Source organism: Argiope bruennichi, chromosome 3 (assembly GCF_947563725.1).
Source record: "Argiope bruennichi chromosome 3, qqArgBrue1.1, whole genome shotgun sequence".
NCBI lineage: Eukaryota > Metazoa > Arthropoda > Arachnida > Araneae > Araneidae > Argiope > Argiope bruennichi.
Genome location: NC_079153.1, coordinates 113,663,344 through 113,682,200, shown reverse-complemented (window position 1 = coordinate 113,682,200; position 18,857 = coordinate 113,663,344). Strand labels below are relative to the sequence as shown.

Genomic DNA, 18,857 nt, shown 5'->3' with positions numbered 1-18,857 from the left:
AAAACATTAATTGAAGTACTTAAAAAACTTGTTCAAAATGAACATCTTCGAAATCTACACAAAGTTATATTCTTTTAACGTGTACATGAGACTTCACTTTTGACATCCAATACAAGCTTCTTGTATTTGTCGCCAAAGACCTGCTATATTTACAGGAGGTGTGTTATACACAGAAGAATGTAAGCAGCACCATAAATAAAAGTTACTAGGAGTCAAATCAGATGATATAGAAGGAAATTCAGCAGATCCTAGTAAATCAATCCATCTAAGAATTTAGCATCTTACCATTGTAAAACAATATATTGATGTATGACGAAAAGGAGCACCATCAAATTATGACTACATCTATCAAAGATCAAAGAGTTAATGCCACTAAAAATTAACTGAATGTATCAATCACCATTGAACATGTTGTACAAATTGGATCACAAAGTTTCTAAAAATTCACTATATATTTGTAGAAAACTATTGCTAATGATAAGCCTCTTGCACAATGAAAGGACTTTATTGTTCAAGTGATACTTTTGCCATTGATGCTTCTATCTCAATTAAAGTGAGATTTGTCCATCCAAATTATATTTATAAGGAATTAAAGATTTGAATTCACCCAAAATCATGCCCAATTGTAAAACTTTATTTGCTGCTCTTGCTTTGATTGAAACTGCTCATGAATGTTATCATATGGATTCGTATAATTACACTGAAATATTTTCTGCACTGTCATGTTTGCATGATGCATTCTCAAATGGTTGTTAATACACTAGCATGAGGATACCATGAAAAATAAATAAGCTCATGTGTCAACACTTGAACAACAATACATAAAATTTTGTCCTTCCCAAGGAAGTAAGAATAAAATAATCTACAATTGCTTCGCTGTTGATACATAGAGAGCTATAGATATATTATGCAAGAATGCAGAGAACTTGGGGAAAAAATGTTAGCACTTTTCTGTAACTAGGTTGGCATTACAATTACATACAATGCAAAATATAAGCATTTAAAAACTTTCCTTGCTACTGGAATATATCATTCTATTATTAACCCTTTGGCAACATTTGACATATCAATATGTCATGCATTTGTTTGGGCAAGGACACACATGATGTTCTGATACATCACTGAAACTGAGACAAGTATATATAATGTAGGAGTATATATAATGAATAATAAGAAATACATTAATTCTTGCATAAAATCTACTGCTCTTACTTTCCCACAAAATTAAATATGTTCCAAGTGTAAAAAATTTTTCAAATAAATGTGTACCCAAAGGTTTAAGCTCGGCACAAGTACATAATTGCAAGTTAAATGTTTTCTTTCTTCTTCAGCATTCCACTACTTCTCTAAAATATTTTAAATAATTAATTTCTTAAATTTCAATATAATGAATATTTATATTGAGATCTGAACATAATAAATGTTTTTCCAAAAGCTTTTCTAAATTTAAAATTAGCACATCTCACTAAATTTTGAAGAGAAAAATTAGAAACTTTGTTCATAGAGGAATGCAAGAGAAGCATTTTATTTGACATTTAAACCCTACTGGGGTCTTATGAAAATTTATTTTTCTGTTAAAATTTTTAATTCCAATCTTCACAGAAGCCAAAGTATTTTCATATAATTGCCTATCTTATTTACTGATTGTAAGTAATTGTCACTTCCTTAGCAATTTAAAGGAAGTCTCTGTAGGTGCAATATTTAAAAAGATAAGTGCTCATTCCACTTTTCTTGTGACACCCTGCATATATATATTGGCTATCACTGTCCATTGAGGTTAAATGCTAATATTTAGAAATTTAAATTACTTAATGAAACAGTTATTAAGCTGAAAAATAACAGCTACAATAACTTATTATTCGGTATACTATAAATTAATTTTTTTCAAATTATTTTGGCTTTAACATAAATATCTAATTAAAAAAAATAGTGACAAAAGTACCTTTATTTTTAAATCTAGTTCAACAGTATCTGTCATCCAACTCCAGAGCAAAGGAAGTCCATGGTAATCCAAAAACAGTCGTAAACATGCTTGTTCTTCAGTTTTCTGTTAAAAATAAAATATATCTAAATAATGGATATTATTATATATATATATAATGCATTTCCCATGTAAAAATAAATTTATATTCACAATCTAAGGAAGGAAGAGGGAGAAAAAGAAATTGTGATTAAAGTATCATGTGATAAATAATAATAATAAAGTTATTTGAAAAATATAAATGACTTAAAAATAAGTTCCTTATTGATTTTTTTATGGTAAAAAAATTAAAAACTAAATATTACACAAATGCTACATTTTAATTTTAAGAGCTAGATCAAAATATCTGTAAATGTTTGAAAAAAAAAAAAAATAGTGAATCATTTACCATATTTTTTTCTTTTTGTTGATACAAACTTTTATAGAAATTACTTTAAAGCTCAAAGATAAAGAATCATTATAAATAAATAAAAGCAGAAAGTGAATTAACGCTATTTTATAAAAAAACATCTTTTCATATATTTGTTTTAAAAAGATTACCCTTAAATAAATCAAAGAACATAAATAAATTCAGTTTGGGATTTAAATTCTTTTCAGTTACATGGGATGAGAAATAGTAGCATAGTTTGGGGATGTAAAATTGACATTGTTGATTTTCTATATTAGTTTAATTAAGTACTATTGTACTGCTTTCTTTTTTTTTTCTACCACAACAAAGCTTTACAATAGACTGACTATATAAACTGTAAATTAAATACCTAATTGACAAAAATATCAGAAATTTTTATTTTTCCCACTTATTTTATAGATTAAAAAACAGTATTCCCTTTTGTATTACAACAAAATAATTATAAAAAACAATGAACATGGGAAAAGATTAGATCTCAATATAATTAGGAATTACATTGAGAGACAGATGGCTAATTAACACTTATGAAACAATACTTAGCTCTAACTTCCAAATGAAATTAAATTAATTGTGTGTTTGAATAAATAAAAATTCTAATCAAATTTTCTAATTAATTTGAAGAATAATCGTATATCATTAACAAATTCCTTTTAACATACGTTCAATTGAAGTTTTATAAAAATGGCCCCAGGAAATTCACCATTTTCTTATTATTTGTGCAAGAAAATATTCATAAAATATTTTTTATAAAAATATTAACATCAATATTCATTTTTTTTTCTCTTTTGATAGCAAAAGATGCATAGGAAAGATTGCTCCCCCCTTTCTTTTTATAAAGTAGTGAAATTGCATATTTTTCATATGCATGAAACACTTATTTGTATAAAATAAACCATTCAAAACACTGAACTAAATAACACATCAAATTTCTAAATTAATTTATACTTACAATAATAATATCAAGTAACTGGTGCCGTGCACTACTTTCCTCAGCCCGGACCATTAGTCTTGCAAATTTCAATGTTTCTTCTCTATTTCTAAGTCCCTTGACAGAATTCAGCTTTTCTATTTCTTCTTCCAACTAGGAGGGAGTAGGGAGCAATAAAAATTAAAATATATCCTCATACGAAATAAAATTAAGAACACAAACTCCAGTTAAATCTGTGGGAGAAGTAAAGAATCGAAGAGAGCTATCATTATTTCCTTGAGTTATTTAAAACAACAGGGAAAACCGTTACCCAGCCTGAACCATTAGTACTATTTTAGGTCCCCACCCCCTCATATGAAAACTTATGGTCCCAAGATAATTTACAAATAGCTAGAAATTTTCTTAACATCTGCCATGACCAAGGAGGGGAGAATATATATATATAAAATTTACTGTACACATTCTAAATAAATAAAAAAGCCATGGCAGTTTTTGTATTGACAATCACAATACTAACTTCATTTTTTTTTTTTTTTTTGTGCTTCATATAAATGCTCATGAATCTCAGATATGTCATCAATGACCATCTATTCCATTCCATTTCAAGAGATATTGTAAAATAAAGTTTTGACAGATCCAACTTTAATACTGAGTCTGCATATTTTTTATTACATGTATAATAATTTTGGCACTTTGCAATATATTTAATTTATCAGAATCGGCCATTCATTAGTGCAAATATAATTTAAAATAACTTTTTTCTATATTAATTTTTACTTATATTATTGTAACTATACTTTTAATATTCTTTGTTCAGATTAGCTCATCAAAATTGGTTGATATGACTAAATATAAGCTGCCTTAGACTATCACATTAATGGTATTAATATAGTCTTTGACTAACTTTGATGAAATACATTTTATCAAAACAACAGAACATATTATTTAAAATCATGATTACATAATAATGACATAGCATTCTGACTGGTTATCCATGTTTGCAAAATGGTGAAATTGGTTCAATTTCTGAAGCCTGGAGCACTAATTTTATTTTCTCTCGGAAATGGTGGTGGAGAGAATAGATGATCCATCATAATGCATCGAGAATTCATGAGTTTTCTTACAAAATAAAAACAACTTAAACCTGTAGGTTTGATACTTTATTTAGTGATTTGTTTTAGTAGTTTGGGAAATTGTCAATGTAGTTCCCCACAAAGAATGAACAGTGGTTGAGAGCAGAGGACAGAGATGATGTAATTAGATGCCATTAACTGTCACACGGAATATGAAATGGTGAATGCTGTAAAGTATTTGTGGGGCTGGCTCTTTGTTTTCACTGATTATTTAAAGTATATACATTATACTTATATATACATTATTATATTATATTGTAAGTATGTACATTATGGATGAACAGCTAGTAACATAAGCATCAACAATATATATAGATATATATATATACACAGTAAATTATTGGAACAGTCATTAATGTACAAGATTCCAAAAACACCGAAATGGTCACATGACTAACTTTTAAAAAGTTCCACTTTTTAAATTTTTGTTTCATTTTCTTAGTTAAAATTGGTTCATTAGTCATTTTTCTGCAATATTATTATAAATTAAATACTCGCATCTTTAAAATTATAGAGTAATGCTTTATAAATAATGATAATCATATGTTAGAAAAAAATATATTCTACTATTTCAAGAACTAGAAACAATAGCAATAAGACATTTTTTTTTTTTTTTGTATTTGGGGTAAAGACCAATACAAATTCAAGTAAACTGAGTTCTTATATGATGAATTCCAAGATGATTGTTCTCATAATAAACTATAAAATGATAGGCAACAAATCAGATTTTAAATATACAGCATACTTTGATTCTTTTCCATAATTTGCATATAAGAATGTTAATTAATTTTTGTGGTCTTTGATTATTTCTTCAATTTTGCCTTTTTAATAATGTATTTCCTTTATATTGGATTATAATAGAGACATTCACATCATAATAGTCAATTTAAATTGAATCAGCATTGTTTTAATAATATATTTGTTAAATTTTATTTAAATTTTAACTAATTCTTATTCTTATAAGTAGCCATGAATACTGTTATGTTAATTTGCATTATTAAAACTTTGCTTATAAGTCAATACAACAAAATAATTTTTGAAAAAAAAAATAACTATAAACAAGTTATTTTTTCATTTCATTAATTATCATGGAACACAATTGTTTATTGCACATAATGTTTCATTTTTCACAGTTTTAAATAGCAAAAAAAGCCATTTCACAAGCCATATTTCCTGCTTTTTATATTATATTATATATATATAGATAATTCAGTCAATTTAAAAGATACAAGTATGCTGTTAAGTCTTGATGTTAAAAAATTAACAGCAAGACTATTACATTAAATAAATTAATTTCTAATCTCGTTTCAAACGCTTTGGCAACTTACAATTATCCCCAGCAGGTAAAAAAAAAAAAAAAAAAACCATTTAACCTTTTTGGAATATCCTATACATTTTAAAGACAATTAAACATTACATATACTGCATAAGAACATTGTTACAAAATATAAAATAAATAAAAATGTCAATTTAAAAATTATTAAAATCACATGCAAGTGAGCAAAACCCATTTTTATTATAAAGTAATGAAATTAACAATAAAGAAATACACACATAGAGAATATTATTTTTTCTTACTGCTAGATCTTCCCATTCTCTCTTTTTATCATCTGATCCTTTCTTCCTTTTTGAGACATTAGATCTAACACCACTGTATGCATCTATAGATATTTGTTTCTCTCCACCTATATAGCCTGAACAAAGAGCAGAGCCACAAAAACACTTTTGAGCTTCACGGCTACAAAATTGAAAAAGAAAAGTCAATTAATAAAGGATATTAGCTCTGGTAAAAAAAAAAAAAAAAAAAAAAAAAATCATTTTATAAAAAAAAGATAAAACTTTTAGGAATTAATTTAAGAAGATATTAATAAAAAGATATTAAATAAATGCTTACGTTTTTTGATAATACTTAATAAAAACATTAGATCTTTTAATAGATGATTTTAGTATCACAATTTATCATACACATTAAAATTATTTCAAATATATATATTTCCTCACCCATAACGCTGGAACTTATAATCTAAAGTAAATTCTTCTCCAACAGAAATAGGACGTCTAGCAAATACTCCAACACGTAATTCACCATTAACAGTCCACTAGAAACAGAAAAATAAATATAATTACAAAATAAAGATAATTTTCAAAAAAAAAAAAAAAAAAAAAAAGAGGGAAAATTTGTATTGCTTCCACAAAATTACTTTGTTATAATACAAGAATTTAAAAGTAGTCGAAGTTTATTTTAATTGATAAATATTCTGAAAGACCTAGAATGCTATTTTACAGATAATTAATAACCGTCAACATCATTTTTATCTTTTACATTTTTGAAAAGCGAATGTAAAGTAACTGTTACTTATACAATTTAATTGAATGAGCATCAGACTTTTTTTTGGAGGGACAAGACAGAAAAAAGGAATAATTACATCATTTCCTTGACAATACATATTTTCTAAAATAACCATTCTGAAATTTCACAATGCATGAAATAGTCACAGTGTATCAAAACTAAGTCTGGGCAATGATTGATCCTCGTCTGTCTCGTCCAAGAAAAATTGATATATCACAATTTTATTATTTATTTATTTTATAGCAATAAGAAATTATAAATCTCTTTGCTTACTGCATTATCAGAATTTCTCTAAATAAGATGACTTTTTAGTTATGCTGCTCACCATTTGTATAAAAATATTTGTGTTTTTCCTATCAATAAAATAATTAAAAAGCAATGAGATTAAAATCCTTTCAATAGAAAGTGCTGCAGTAGAATTTCATTTCAGTTATGTTTGCATTTCACAATAGTTCATTTGTTCAATAATGGAATAATTTTTCAAATGTCATCTTTAATGTTTATTTAGAAAATGGCAGGTCCTTTTATCCTTCACATGCTAAATTAAGTAGCCTCGACAAATCGTGAAATCGAAAATGATCTATGATATGCAAAATTAATTCAATATATAAATACATTTTTATAAAAAAAAAAAGAAAAAAAAAAAAGAGACCGATTTAGTTTAAATTGCAACAAACAAAGAAGCTAGAATATACTATTTCAGAAGAAATTCCCAAATGTACATGAATATTAAATATTATGGAGTGTAAGTGCATTTAAGGCAGAACACTGCAATGCATTAAAAGTTTCAGGAAAGGTTTTCAATTCTAAGGCAATCAGAATATATAGATAAATAAAAGAGAAATGCTCTCATATCTATTAACAAAAACAATCAACATTAAAACAAAACGCTTATGTTTTGGCATATTAAAAGCAATTTGGCTTATTCTATCAATATTTAGGCATACTGTGAGAATCGAATTATATAACTGCAAATTAGAATATTAAAAAGTGTTATATAAAAGACAATTATAGATTAAAAAACTAAAGATAAAATATTTCAACAAAAAACATAATTTAAATTGGGAAATTTTTTTAGACAATTCAAATGTTTGAATGCTTCAAAATAAAATTTTCTTTAAATTATAAAGGAGTATAAAAGAAATACAACATATAATTTAATCATATAATCTCAAATAAAATCCTGTAAAATCATTTATCTTTGATTAAATTCAAATTAACATTGGTCATTTTATTTACATAGAACCAGTTTCATTACCATGTAAACAAAAAGAAAATAAAATATTGCCAAGACTGATTCTCTGAGCTTTTAAAAGTTTGATTCACACTGAATGCTCTATCAAATTGATAAGCAGCAACATTTAAATAGTTAACAAATGATGGATGAACCAGTTATCACCAAAAATAATCTTTATCATGAAATAAAAATGAAGCAATATTTTTAGAAGTATAAAGTTCAGGAAAATTTATATATCTTTGGTAATATATAGAAGAATATGATATAAAAAACAAAAATGATAAACATTCCAATATATATTTTACTTCAATACATAAAATCTGAATAATTTATCAACATACAGAACTCTCCCAAAATTCATCTGAATTGATGCCTTCGAATCCAACTGAAAGATATTACCAATAAATATTCTGAATGTCACGAGTGATTAAGAATCGAAAGTTCGTTCATTATCGAAAGCTCAATAAATATTGAAATTACCAATCAACATTGATGAACAGCAAAATTTGGAAAGTTATTAAATGACAGGCAAATTGATATACCACTAAAAATAATTTTTTACATAAAAAAAAATAATAATTTTATGAAAAATATATCATGAAATAGAAGTAAAGTAAAATGTTTCTGAAAACATAAAAGTACAGATTGTACTAACACAAATGAATTTAAAAGGAAAAACATGCTTAAAGTACAATTCATAGCTGATTTTCAAACTTCACTCTGTATCAAAAATTTGATCAGAGTAAAATTTAATTATCAAATGGTGAGTTTTACTTTTTCTGATTTTTATTTCATGATATTTTTCAATTTTTGTTGCTGTAATGTTTTGTAAATTATTGCAGATAATAAAAATGATGCAATCAAATTCTTATACATTTAACACAGGAGCATTAAAATTTGAATGAATAAAAAATGAGCTAAATTTAGAAAATGAGCTTAAATATTTATATTGCATAAAAAAAGAGTAATGAAATTTGCTGATATGTCTTAAATTTGTTCTATAATGTAATTATATCCATAAAATTTTAAATTTTACAACAATAAATAAATACCAAAAACAGGGATCTTTTTATGGACGCAAATAATATACTACAAATTTAATAACAGTAATAATAATAGATATTTAAAACAAAGCATGAATCCATATAAATTTTAGTTTAAAAGCTTGATATAAATTGGATGGAATTTGAAAATAAGGAATCAATGACTAACTTACTGGTTTCATTCAGTGTGGGGGAAGAAAAAAATAAATAAATAAAATAAAATAAAACCCCTTGGGATTTATTTTGCAATCAATCATAAATGTGAGAACTAAAAGTACCATTTTAAAAGTAATAATGAAAACTAAAAGATGCTGTGCGTAAAATTTTTGTAGAGAGAATGTCGTCATATTTAAAATTGAAAAAACTTTGAAATTTCCCATGCAACATGTTTTGATGCCATAAAAAAAAAAAAAAAATGAAATGAAAAATCTTACAAAGAAAAAAATACCCAAGCTCCAACTTTTAATCAATATATCATAATTATACTGAGAGATATTTAACATTTTCTGAGAAGGGGTTGTTTCCAAATTTAGATGTGTAAGATTTTGATATTCTTTGTAAGTTAGCATTGGCATTAATTTTTTTTCACTTTAAAAGCACCTGTAAACTTACAATATACATGTTAAAATTGACAGCTATTTCATTCACGACAAAATAATAACATATATAAATATATTGACATGGTTTATATAATATAATGTAACATGATTTTATAGAAAAATATTAACATGGTCACCTATCCCATTGATTTCAAAAATAAATAAACCAAACTTCTCCCTGAACCCAGAATCAGCATTACAACCTCCTCTGCAAAATAGCAAATTACACGTTTCACAAGAAGAGAGATGAATGATGAAATAGACGCTCTAAATGGACGGTGTCCTTCAATCATGACATCTGTGGATCAGCCAATTTAGTTTGAGCTTCAATTAATATGAAGATTAAACAAAATTATGATTTAAAACCCCATTTATATTATAAGAAAATGGGTGATTAAATTTGATAAAATTTCATTTCTTAACCCCCCCTCCAAATTTCCAAATTAGAAAAAAAAAAAAAAAAAAAAAAAAAAAAATTGGGGTTTTTTTTACATAAAATTAATGTCATAAAAGATACTAAAATTGCCTGTGCTGACACCTGTTTTTTTTTTTAAAGGAGACTAAATGCTGTGTTTCCAGCAATTTTTGGGATTTTAAAGCCAATAGTTTATTTTATAGAATATTTTTAAATTGGTGTACTCTTTTGCAACCACCGCCCTGGAAAAGTTAAATGCAAAAAAAAAAAAAAAAAAAAACCTTGTAGATAATTTGAAATTTGTGAATACATCCCTAAATACATCATTTTAGAAGCAATACAGAAAACTTAACGTAACAGGAAAAGTATTCATAGGAATGAGCTGAAATTTTGTATGCCTCCATAAAATTGTCTTATCCTTTGATTTATGCTAAGATTTAAGTATGTCACAATTTAGAAATGTTTAAATTCTAATTTTTTAATTTTCACATAGTAAAAATAACTTTTTTTTATGCTATATATATATATGTAAAATCTGTAGAATACCTTATATTTTTATAAGGAAAAGAATTTAAAGGAGTTGCAATAACTTTATAAGTTCTTACAATGCAAATATAGTCAAAATTTTATTAGCTGATAATTTCAAAAGAAATAGAACTTAACTAATGAAGCTTAATTTTCAGGAACAACTGTTGATGCTAAAATTTGATGAGAATGGTTTTGTTATTGGAAATTTTGATGTCTATTCCTATTTATGAATGGTCCCTCATGAAATTTTTAATTAAAAAATTAAGAGTATATTAAGCTCTCTCAAATGACACCTTTTTTATGATTATACAAAGAATAATATGAGAATAGAGTGGGGTGGCTAACTTTTTTTCCCTGTGACTATACATTGGTGCAATCTGCTATACAACAAACATTATATAATAGTTACATTTGAATAAAATATATATATAGTTTTTGATCATATTTCAACATTTTATTTCAAGACACATAATTACAAGTTATTTCCCTATAGGATATTTAAGAAGAAATGGTTTTTAAAAGGGCAATGCAGCAGTAAAACATACACTTGTAAAAATTCTTCAAATGGAGATATGTAAAAAGTTTAAGAAAATACCTGTTAAGCACCAAAAACGAAAATTATGTACATCAACTTATTGGATTCTGATTCATCCTAGGCTACAATTCATCATTTTATGAATAAATCAATGTTTCCAAAACTGATACAAGAAAAATCAATATTCCCAAAATATCGACCCCCCCCCCAAAGAAATCAAGAGGTTAAGAGTTGTGCACATAAAAAAATCAGCACAACTCTTAACCTCAATAAGACTAGTTTCGTTTGAAAAATAAATTACATGTTTTCTTGCCTTAGTCAATAATTTAAGATTATTTCCACGAGTTAGAGCATCAACAAGTAAAAAAGCTTTACATTCATATTAATTGCAAATAACATATTAACAATTACATGGAATTAAGGTAATTCATAAAAGGAGAATCTAACCTATGGTATTGCATATTTAATCAATAAATATTGAAGAAAAATTGTAATTTTCCTGAATAATGTAGATAATACTAATAATAAGCATAAAATAAACAATTGGGATAATCCTGCTTTTGTGAAATTATTTTTTAAAAGAAACAGTCAAAAATGGACAATCAATTAACATTTACTGTTTTCTTTTAACCAATAAATGTTTTGATGATTTGAAAATTTAACTAAAAATAATTTGAGTAATGAGGTAAAACAACGTAAAACACAAAAATAAGATTTTATTTAAATCTGTAGATATGCAAGAACACTTTAAAATATGATAAACAAGGAATATGATGCTTTTTAATAATTAATAGGACTTTTTATTCAAAGAATGAATGATAATCTGCTTTTAGGACACGCCGGGCTCTATTCAAGCAACATGTTAAAATGTTATAATTTACATTATTATGAGAGGAAATACTATGCCATTTCAGAGTACTTCTTAAGAGTAATAAAATGTATCTACATTGGCCCACAACTTCTTAAGTAATTAACAGCTAAAGCTGTATATAATAAGCACAGAGAAATTTTTTTTGTTTAAATTAATGAGGGGGGAGGGGGAAATGATTTTTGGCACTTTTTATGATTTTTAAGTTGCACATGGGAGAGAAAGATAAACTGTTTTTCTTCATAATATTTCATTGTTAATTAACAACTTTTACACAGTACTGCCTATATATATATATATATATATATATATATATATAGATATATATGGTTCACACTAATGCATATACATGTTTTCAAGCAATTTCATTAGTGAATTCTAAAATTATTATTTTAAAATTTATCAAAAAAGAATCTTTTTATGAATTATTGCTTTACCCTGTGGTTTCTCAACATTGAGAGAGCAAAAAAAGCATTTAAAAAAAAAAAGTAGCAGGAGGGTTTTTATATAAACAATAAGTTCTCACATCTTTCTGCAAAACATCAACTACTCATATTAACAGATATCAAAAAATATACAGCAATTGAAAGAAATTAATTGGCTGAGAGAATGTAAAAAATTTTGCTAAAAATGCCAGTAACTCAATAAATCATTACTTTCTTTTAAGCCTTTAGATTTTAAGATAAACATATATGTTGAGAAAATTTTAACTGCAACAAAATTACCTTTTGTGTCTCACAATTTGGATCACAACTGTGGTTGATAAAGCGTGTTAGATTTCCTTTATAAGTGGCATCCAATATTTCATCTGTTTTAAGAGCCATAAAATAACAATGAATATTCTTTTCTTTGGCATAAAGTTTAACCCGTTGTCGATACTCTTTGTGATTCAAAACTTCACCAACAAATTCCATTAAGAATTCTCCACTGCAATTAAAATTTGAATAAATTATGATAATAAACAAACAAACAAATAGAATTAGAATTTCTATCTAGTTTAGAAAAAACTAATTCTAAATTGTATGGGATTATAATCAAACAAAAAGTTGTATAGATTCAAATTCAATGCTTAATTTTTTTTTTTTTTTCATTTCTACTATAAAGCTCTGTCATTCAGAGAATAGCAAATTTAAATAATTTATTATATAAAATATAAAAGGAAGTAGAATCTTTAGTAATTTCATTTGCTCTGAATAACCTTGATTTCATTTTCTTAAAACTAAAAAAACGTCTTCATACTTGGACTGAAACTATTATTCTTACTTGTAAAGGAAGCTATTTAATGGAGCTCTAAACACCAAAAATATCAAAGCAATGTAGTCTGTTAATCTAGATATTATTATAAGTGAAAAATTTAAAAGTCACAAGGTAATAAATAATGAAGAAACAATCTAAACTTATAAGTTTCTCTTTTGATATTTTAAGAACCAAGGGGGAGAGAGAGAAAATCTCATTCATAATTTATGACACTATTCTGCATTGTGAACCTTTAATTTATAAGAAATTCTGTTTCAAGAACTAACTACTAGTTCCATTAAAAAAAAAAAAAGTCTTATTTCTATTTTTGTTGTGTATGCATGCATGTATTATCTCACTCAAGATTATACATTTTTTAAAAAAATAATGCAAAAAAAAAAAAAAAAAAAAATCCTTTTTTTTTAAACTAAAAAATTTCTTTATATACAAGATTAAAAATAAACTTTTTTTAAAAATTTTTTTCTATGCATGATAAATACTAATATTTCTAGAATTAAATTCCTACACATTTTTTCTCTCTCTGAAAGTAAATATGATTTATCTGAATCAATATTTCAAACTATAAACATCAAACAATACACAATTTGCCAGTCATTACCATTATCTATCCATGGCCAACAAGAAAAAACATAAAACTAAAGAAAAGGTAAATACATACATAGAAATATCTTCTAATGCTCTTAAGCCCCAGCCCTTTTTTTCAGTCTTTATGATTTCAGATTTCACATATTGCTTCTAGAACAAGAAGGAAAAAAATACTCATTTTTCATACTACAATGGAATACACATTTAAAAAGAAAAAGAAAAAAGGGAACATACATACTTTTTGAAATCTCTTGTTTGAGCATGCATCACCCAGAGGACAACGAAATCCACTAGAATAAATTATAAGATCATGCAATTATTTTTTGAGCCAAAGGAATTAACAAAAAGATATTGTAGTAAAAACATTTAGAATATCACACATGCAAATGAATCAAAATATATAGACAATGATGTATGCTCAGATGCTTAATGATAAAAACTGTATACATTTAAAAAATGGATTACTTAAAAAAGATGAACATTTTAGAATTTTTATATATTGCCATAATCTAACAAGAAACTGTAAGGAGACAGACAATTTTAAAATAAAATAAAAATAATAAGTATACATTAACCTATATAATGTTTATCTTATTAATACTTCCTTTTGCTTTACTAATATAGAAGCAATAATAGTGAATAAGATATCAGTGGAGATTTATTAACTTTCAACATAGCTAACACTAAAACACACAATTCATTTAAAATTTAAGATATAATAGACACAGTGAAATACTATATTTTCTAGGTAACAATTTCAAGAGTCACTCAATTAATAAATAATGATTTTTTTTTGTAATACCAAAAATGACAAAGAAAAAAACAAAAAAATAAAAAAAATAAAAAAATAAATTGTTTATTTAATTTTGGTATCGCATATAAAGAGATAATGTAAATATATATCCACATTCATGAGCTATTTCTGCTATTTTGTATATACACATCAGCAAGTATTTAATTTTAAGAATAGAAGAGACTTAAAAAAAAAAAAAAAAATTAAAGATGAATGTACAAAAGTTTGAGAAGAGGTTACTGATATAAGTATATATTCTTAAATAAGCAAAGATCTTCCTTTTTATAAATAAAATTTTAAGAATGAAGGATTTTTAAAATTACATTCTTAAATTCTAATTTTTTTTGATAACTATTAAAATACAAAATGTTCAATACAAAAACAAAAATTTTTTTTGGACCTTACAGCAGCTACATAAAATATTCAATTGTATAAAATATATATACTCAGAAAATACTCTCAAAGATAAGTTAGAAACAAAACTTTATTTTGTTTGTACACACATAATACTGAATAAAACATTGCATTCAAATTAATTTGTCATTTTTTTTTATACTGAATATTGAGTTGTACCCATTATAATACATTAAAATCATTAATACTAAATTTTTATTACATGGTGCTCACAGGGTTAAATTATCTTTCTTTGTTAAAATTTCAATTAAAAATGGGGTATTTGTGCTTATATTATTTTTAAAAAATCAATATTAAGAAATTCTAATAATCTATATTTATATAATTGAAAGCACTGCCATTATATACAAAAAATATAAATAAATAGGGATTATGCCCCCCCCCCCCTCATAAGTAAAAATACAAATTTTCCCCTTAAATACATATTCAATACGGATATTAAAATATTACACTTAAGGAAAAGTTTTTTACTTACCATTCAATCATCAATAACCTATTCAAACATTCTTCTTTGCACCCAAGCATTCCACATTCTATTTCTTCTTTTGTGAGTGTGCAATCACACACCATACGCCTTACTTGTTTTTTGCTTTTTGACTTTTTTCTGATTAAATATAAAAGAAATATTAAACCGTAAGTATTATTAAAGAATATCAATAAAAGTTGCTTAATAAACTGAGGATATCAGTTAATATTTAAATTTAAAATTGAAAGGGCCAAAACAATAATTCTTTAATATATTTATTCTAAAAACAAAACAAAAATAAATTACTTTTTTTTAAAAAATAAAACATCCTTTTGTTCATAAAACTTTCTAATTCTATGAAAAAAAAAAATTAGATTTGAATGCATGCACTTGTTGACAATGAACTTATTAAAGTTGAGAAGCTACCACATTTGACTTGATGGATAAAAAAAAAAAAGAGCTCACATGTAAAAATCATCCATGAAGAAATTCAACTATCAGTTGTATTTTTATATTTAAGCTAATAAAATACAGTTTAATAAATTCTTTTAATTTCTGCTCAATCCAGACACATTTCAGCACACTTATCAATAAATTTTATAATCTTATTTGATATTTTTTAACTTAAGATTGAATTTCAAAAGCTTTGTTTTAGTTTATTCTTTTTTCTTTAAAAATAGCTAAATAAGTATGAACTATAAGGATTAATTATTTCAAGGACAAATAAATCATATAAAACTAATTAAAATAGTATATTTTATGAAGTTGTTTATTAAATATAGCCAATTTCTAGAAGATAAACAAAGGATAAAACAGATGTATGTAAATAAAAGGAGGCATGTATAAAAATGAATATCTTAAGTATTTAATTCATCAGTGTATGAAAAGAATATCAATTCATATACCTTTTCTTGAATAGGTACTATTCTCTTTAAATCAGGCAAATTATACCATAGGCTGTTAAATATGCAAATCATCACAAACAGAATACAAATGGAATTAATTTGAGGAGTATTCCATTGTTTACTCTTGGGTATTGTAGAATATATAACAGATTGCAGAACTTGGGTCAAAAAAGTATTCATTAGAAGAATGGTTGTTATTTGGCTGGTTTTTAGGGCATCAAAGCTAATTTTGATCATAATATATACATTCAAAAGATATATCTATATTTTTCTTTTCTTTTTTTCCCCTGCAATTACTAAGACTATTGAAATCAATATTATATATAGATTACAAAATGCCATGTAAATCTATGAATCTGTTTAATCTCAAGCTTTGAGTGTCTCTCTAAGACTAGTCTGAAATGTTGATAATACACCTTGCATGTGAATTTACCACTAATCATGATTAAAAGTCAATAAAGTTTTTAATATTTTGTATTTCTCCTTTAGACCTTAAGCAATCAAATGACAAAATTATTTATACTTTAATTAAAAGGTCATAAATGTATTTATATTTTTCAAAATCAATTAAAAAATTCAAGTATTGATAAAAATAAATAAAATATGAAAAAAATTATATAAATTTATAAGGAATATCAAAAGTTATAATCAGTATGTTCTTAAACTATTATTTTTTTTTTCTTTAAAAGCTTGAAAGAAATAGTATAAATACTCTTATAAAACCCTTTGAAAGTGAATTGCACATAGTATATCATAAGCAATTTTTTAAAGCTTATACATTAGAAAATATCAGTAACACTTTATTAATAATTCATAGAAAATTCAACAATAAAATATTTTACCTTTCAAATCTATATATGTTTTCATCAATGTGTTCATAATCAGGCTTTTCTGTTGATATAACTGTATCCAAAACTTCTATACAGTTTTCATTCAAAATTAAACTATTCTGATCACTTGAATCAACTTTTGATTCACTAGTTAGCAGTGGAGTGGTTGATTCTAATGTAGGAAGCTGTTGAGCAACTGTTGTGGATTCAGCAACAGTATCTGTTGTTTCAGTATTTAATACACCTTCAAGTTTACTAGATTGCCACCATCGGGATTTCACTTTAACCGGTTTTAAACAGTTACTTTCAGATTGTTTTTCTTTAATATCCAGATTTTGATTATCACTTTGCTTTGTACTATTATTCGAAATTTCAGGAACACGAATTTCATTTTGTAAATCGTCAACAACAACACTACAAGGAGTTGTAATAATAATAGGTAAAATTTCAGACTTAGTTACAGAATCTTCATAATTTAAAGAAGCATTAATTACATCATCAATAACTTTGTCTATTGAGTTTTCAACAGATTCAGTCAAATTGTACTTCTTTTTTCGAGTTGATTTTTTCTTATCAGTCTTTGATTTTTCAAATTTTGTATCTTCTTTTTCAGATTTTGCAGATCCTCTCCTTTGACTTCTTTTGTTTATCTTCTGGCTTTTAGCTCCTTCATGCTTATCATCTTTGTTCGAATCGGATAATACTTCATTTTTTGAATTCAATATTTCATCACTACCTTTACTTGAAACAACATCAATTTGAATGTTCTCTTCTTTAGGAGATGACTGGTGATTTTCTTCTATTGGTTTACTTTCAGAATTTTTAATACTTCTGTTTTGCTTTGACCCAATTTTCTTTTTAACTTTATCTTGCTGCACAGTCAAATGCTTAATACGACTGCTTCTACGAACTGGAAGATCTTTATTATCACAATTTATTTCATTACCAGATGATTCTTGCTTAGGACTACAGTTAATCTCATTATCACATAAACCACTGTTATGCTCTTCAAAATGCTTGGAAGTAACTTCAACCATATCAGAAAGCAATTGATTCACTATATCATATGGCATCATACTTTTATTAGAAGCCATATTCTTTGTAGCATTTATGGAAAATGATATGGAATGTTATAATTTTAAAATTTCATTTTCATATACCTTTACCATAAATAAAAATCTTTATGCAGCAATTCTTGTAATCTTTAAGGCTTTCAAAGACATAAACTATTAAATGCCATGGTTTTACTGTATGTACTCCAACAACTTAATAGGCAGATTCTTCACAAATGAAATTGAAAGTCTTTACTTCAGAAACTGGATATTTGAATCTGTAAATGAAAAAACAACAACTGAGTAAATAATAAAAGATGCATGCAGCAAATGTTGCAGTTATATAAATAAAGTAGACTATAAAATAAAGAAGAAAATTAAAGACATTCTAATTTCAAAAAGAAACTGACTAGAGCACTGTTAAACCTATAAGTTAAACCTTACAGGAAAGTTTAAGAAAAGCAAAATGATTTAAATGTTATAATTTTATACTGATAGTATTTACAACAAAAATAATCTACTCATATAA

At 25.4% G+C, this 18,857-nt stretch overlaps 1 protein-coding gene across 2 annotated transcripts in view; it reads right to left on the bottom strand.

Annotated features, from left to right (window-relative positions):
* Positions 1-18,857, bottom strand: part of LOC129963284 (histone-lysine N-methyltransferase SETD2-like) — a 45,567-nt gene that overhangs the window by 26,041 nt on the left and 669 nt on the right. For both annotated transcript variants that reach the window (XM_056077551.1, XM_056077552.1), the window contains exons 2-10: positions 17,289-18,606; positions 15,551-15,679; positions 14,107-14,158; positions 13,942-14,018; positions 12,752-12,953; positions 6,453-6,550; positions 6,030-6,189; positions 3,340-3,471; positions 1,943-2,047 (exon numbers count right to left, since the gene is read on the bottom strand). In XM_056077551.1, the coding sequence (XP_055933526.1) occupies positions 1,943-2,047; positions 3,340-3,471; positions 6,030-6,189; positions 6,453-6,550; positions 12,752-12,953; positions 13,942-14,018; positions 14,107-14,158; positions 15,551-15,679; positions 17,289-18,370 (2,037 nt within the window). In that variant the 5' untranslated portion in view covers positions 18,371-18,606. The remainder of the gene's footprint in view (positions 1-1,942; positions 2,048-3,339; positions 3,472-6,029; positions 6,190-6,452; positions 6,551-12,751; positions 12,954-13,941; positions 14,019-14,106; positions 14,159-15,550; positions 15,680-17,288; positions 18,607-18,857) is intronic.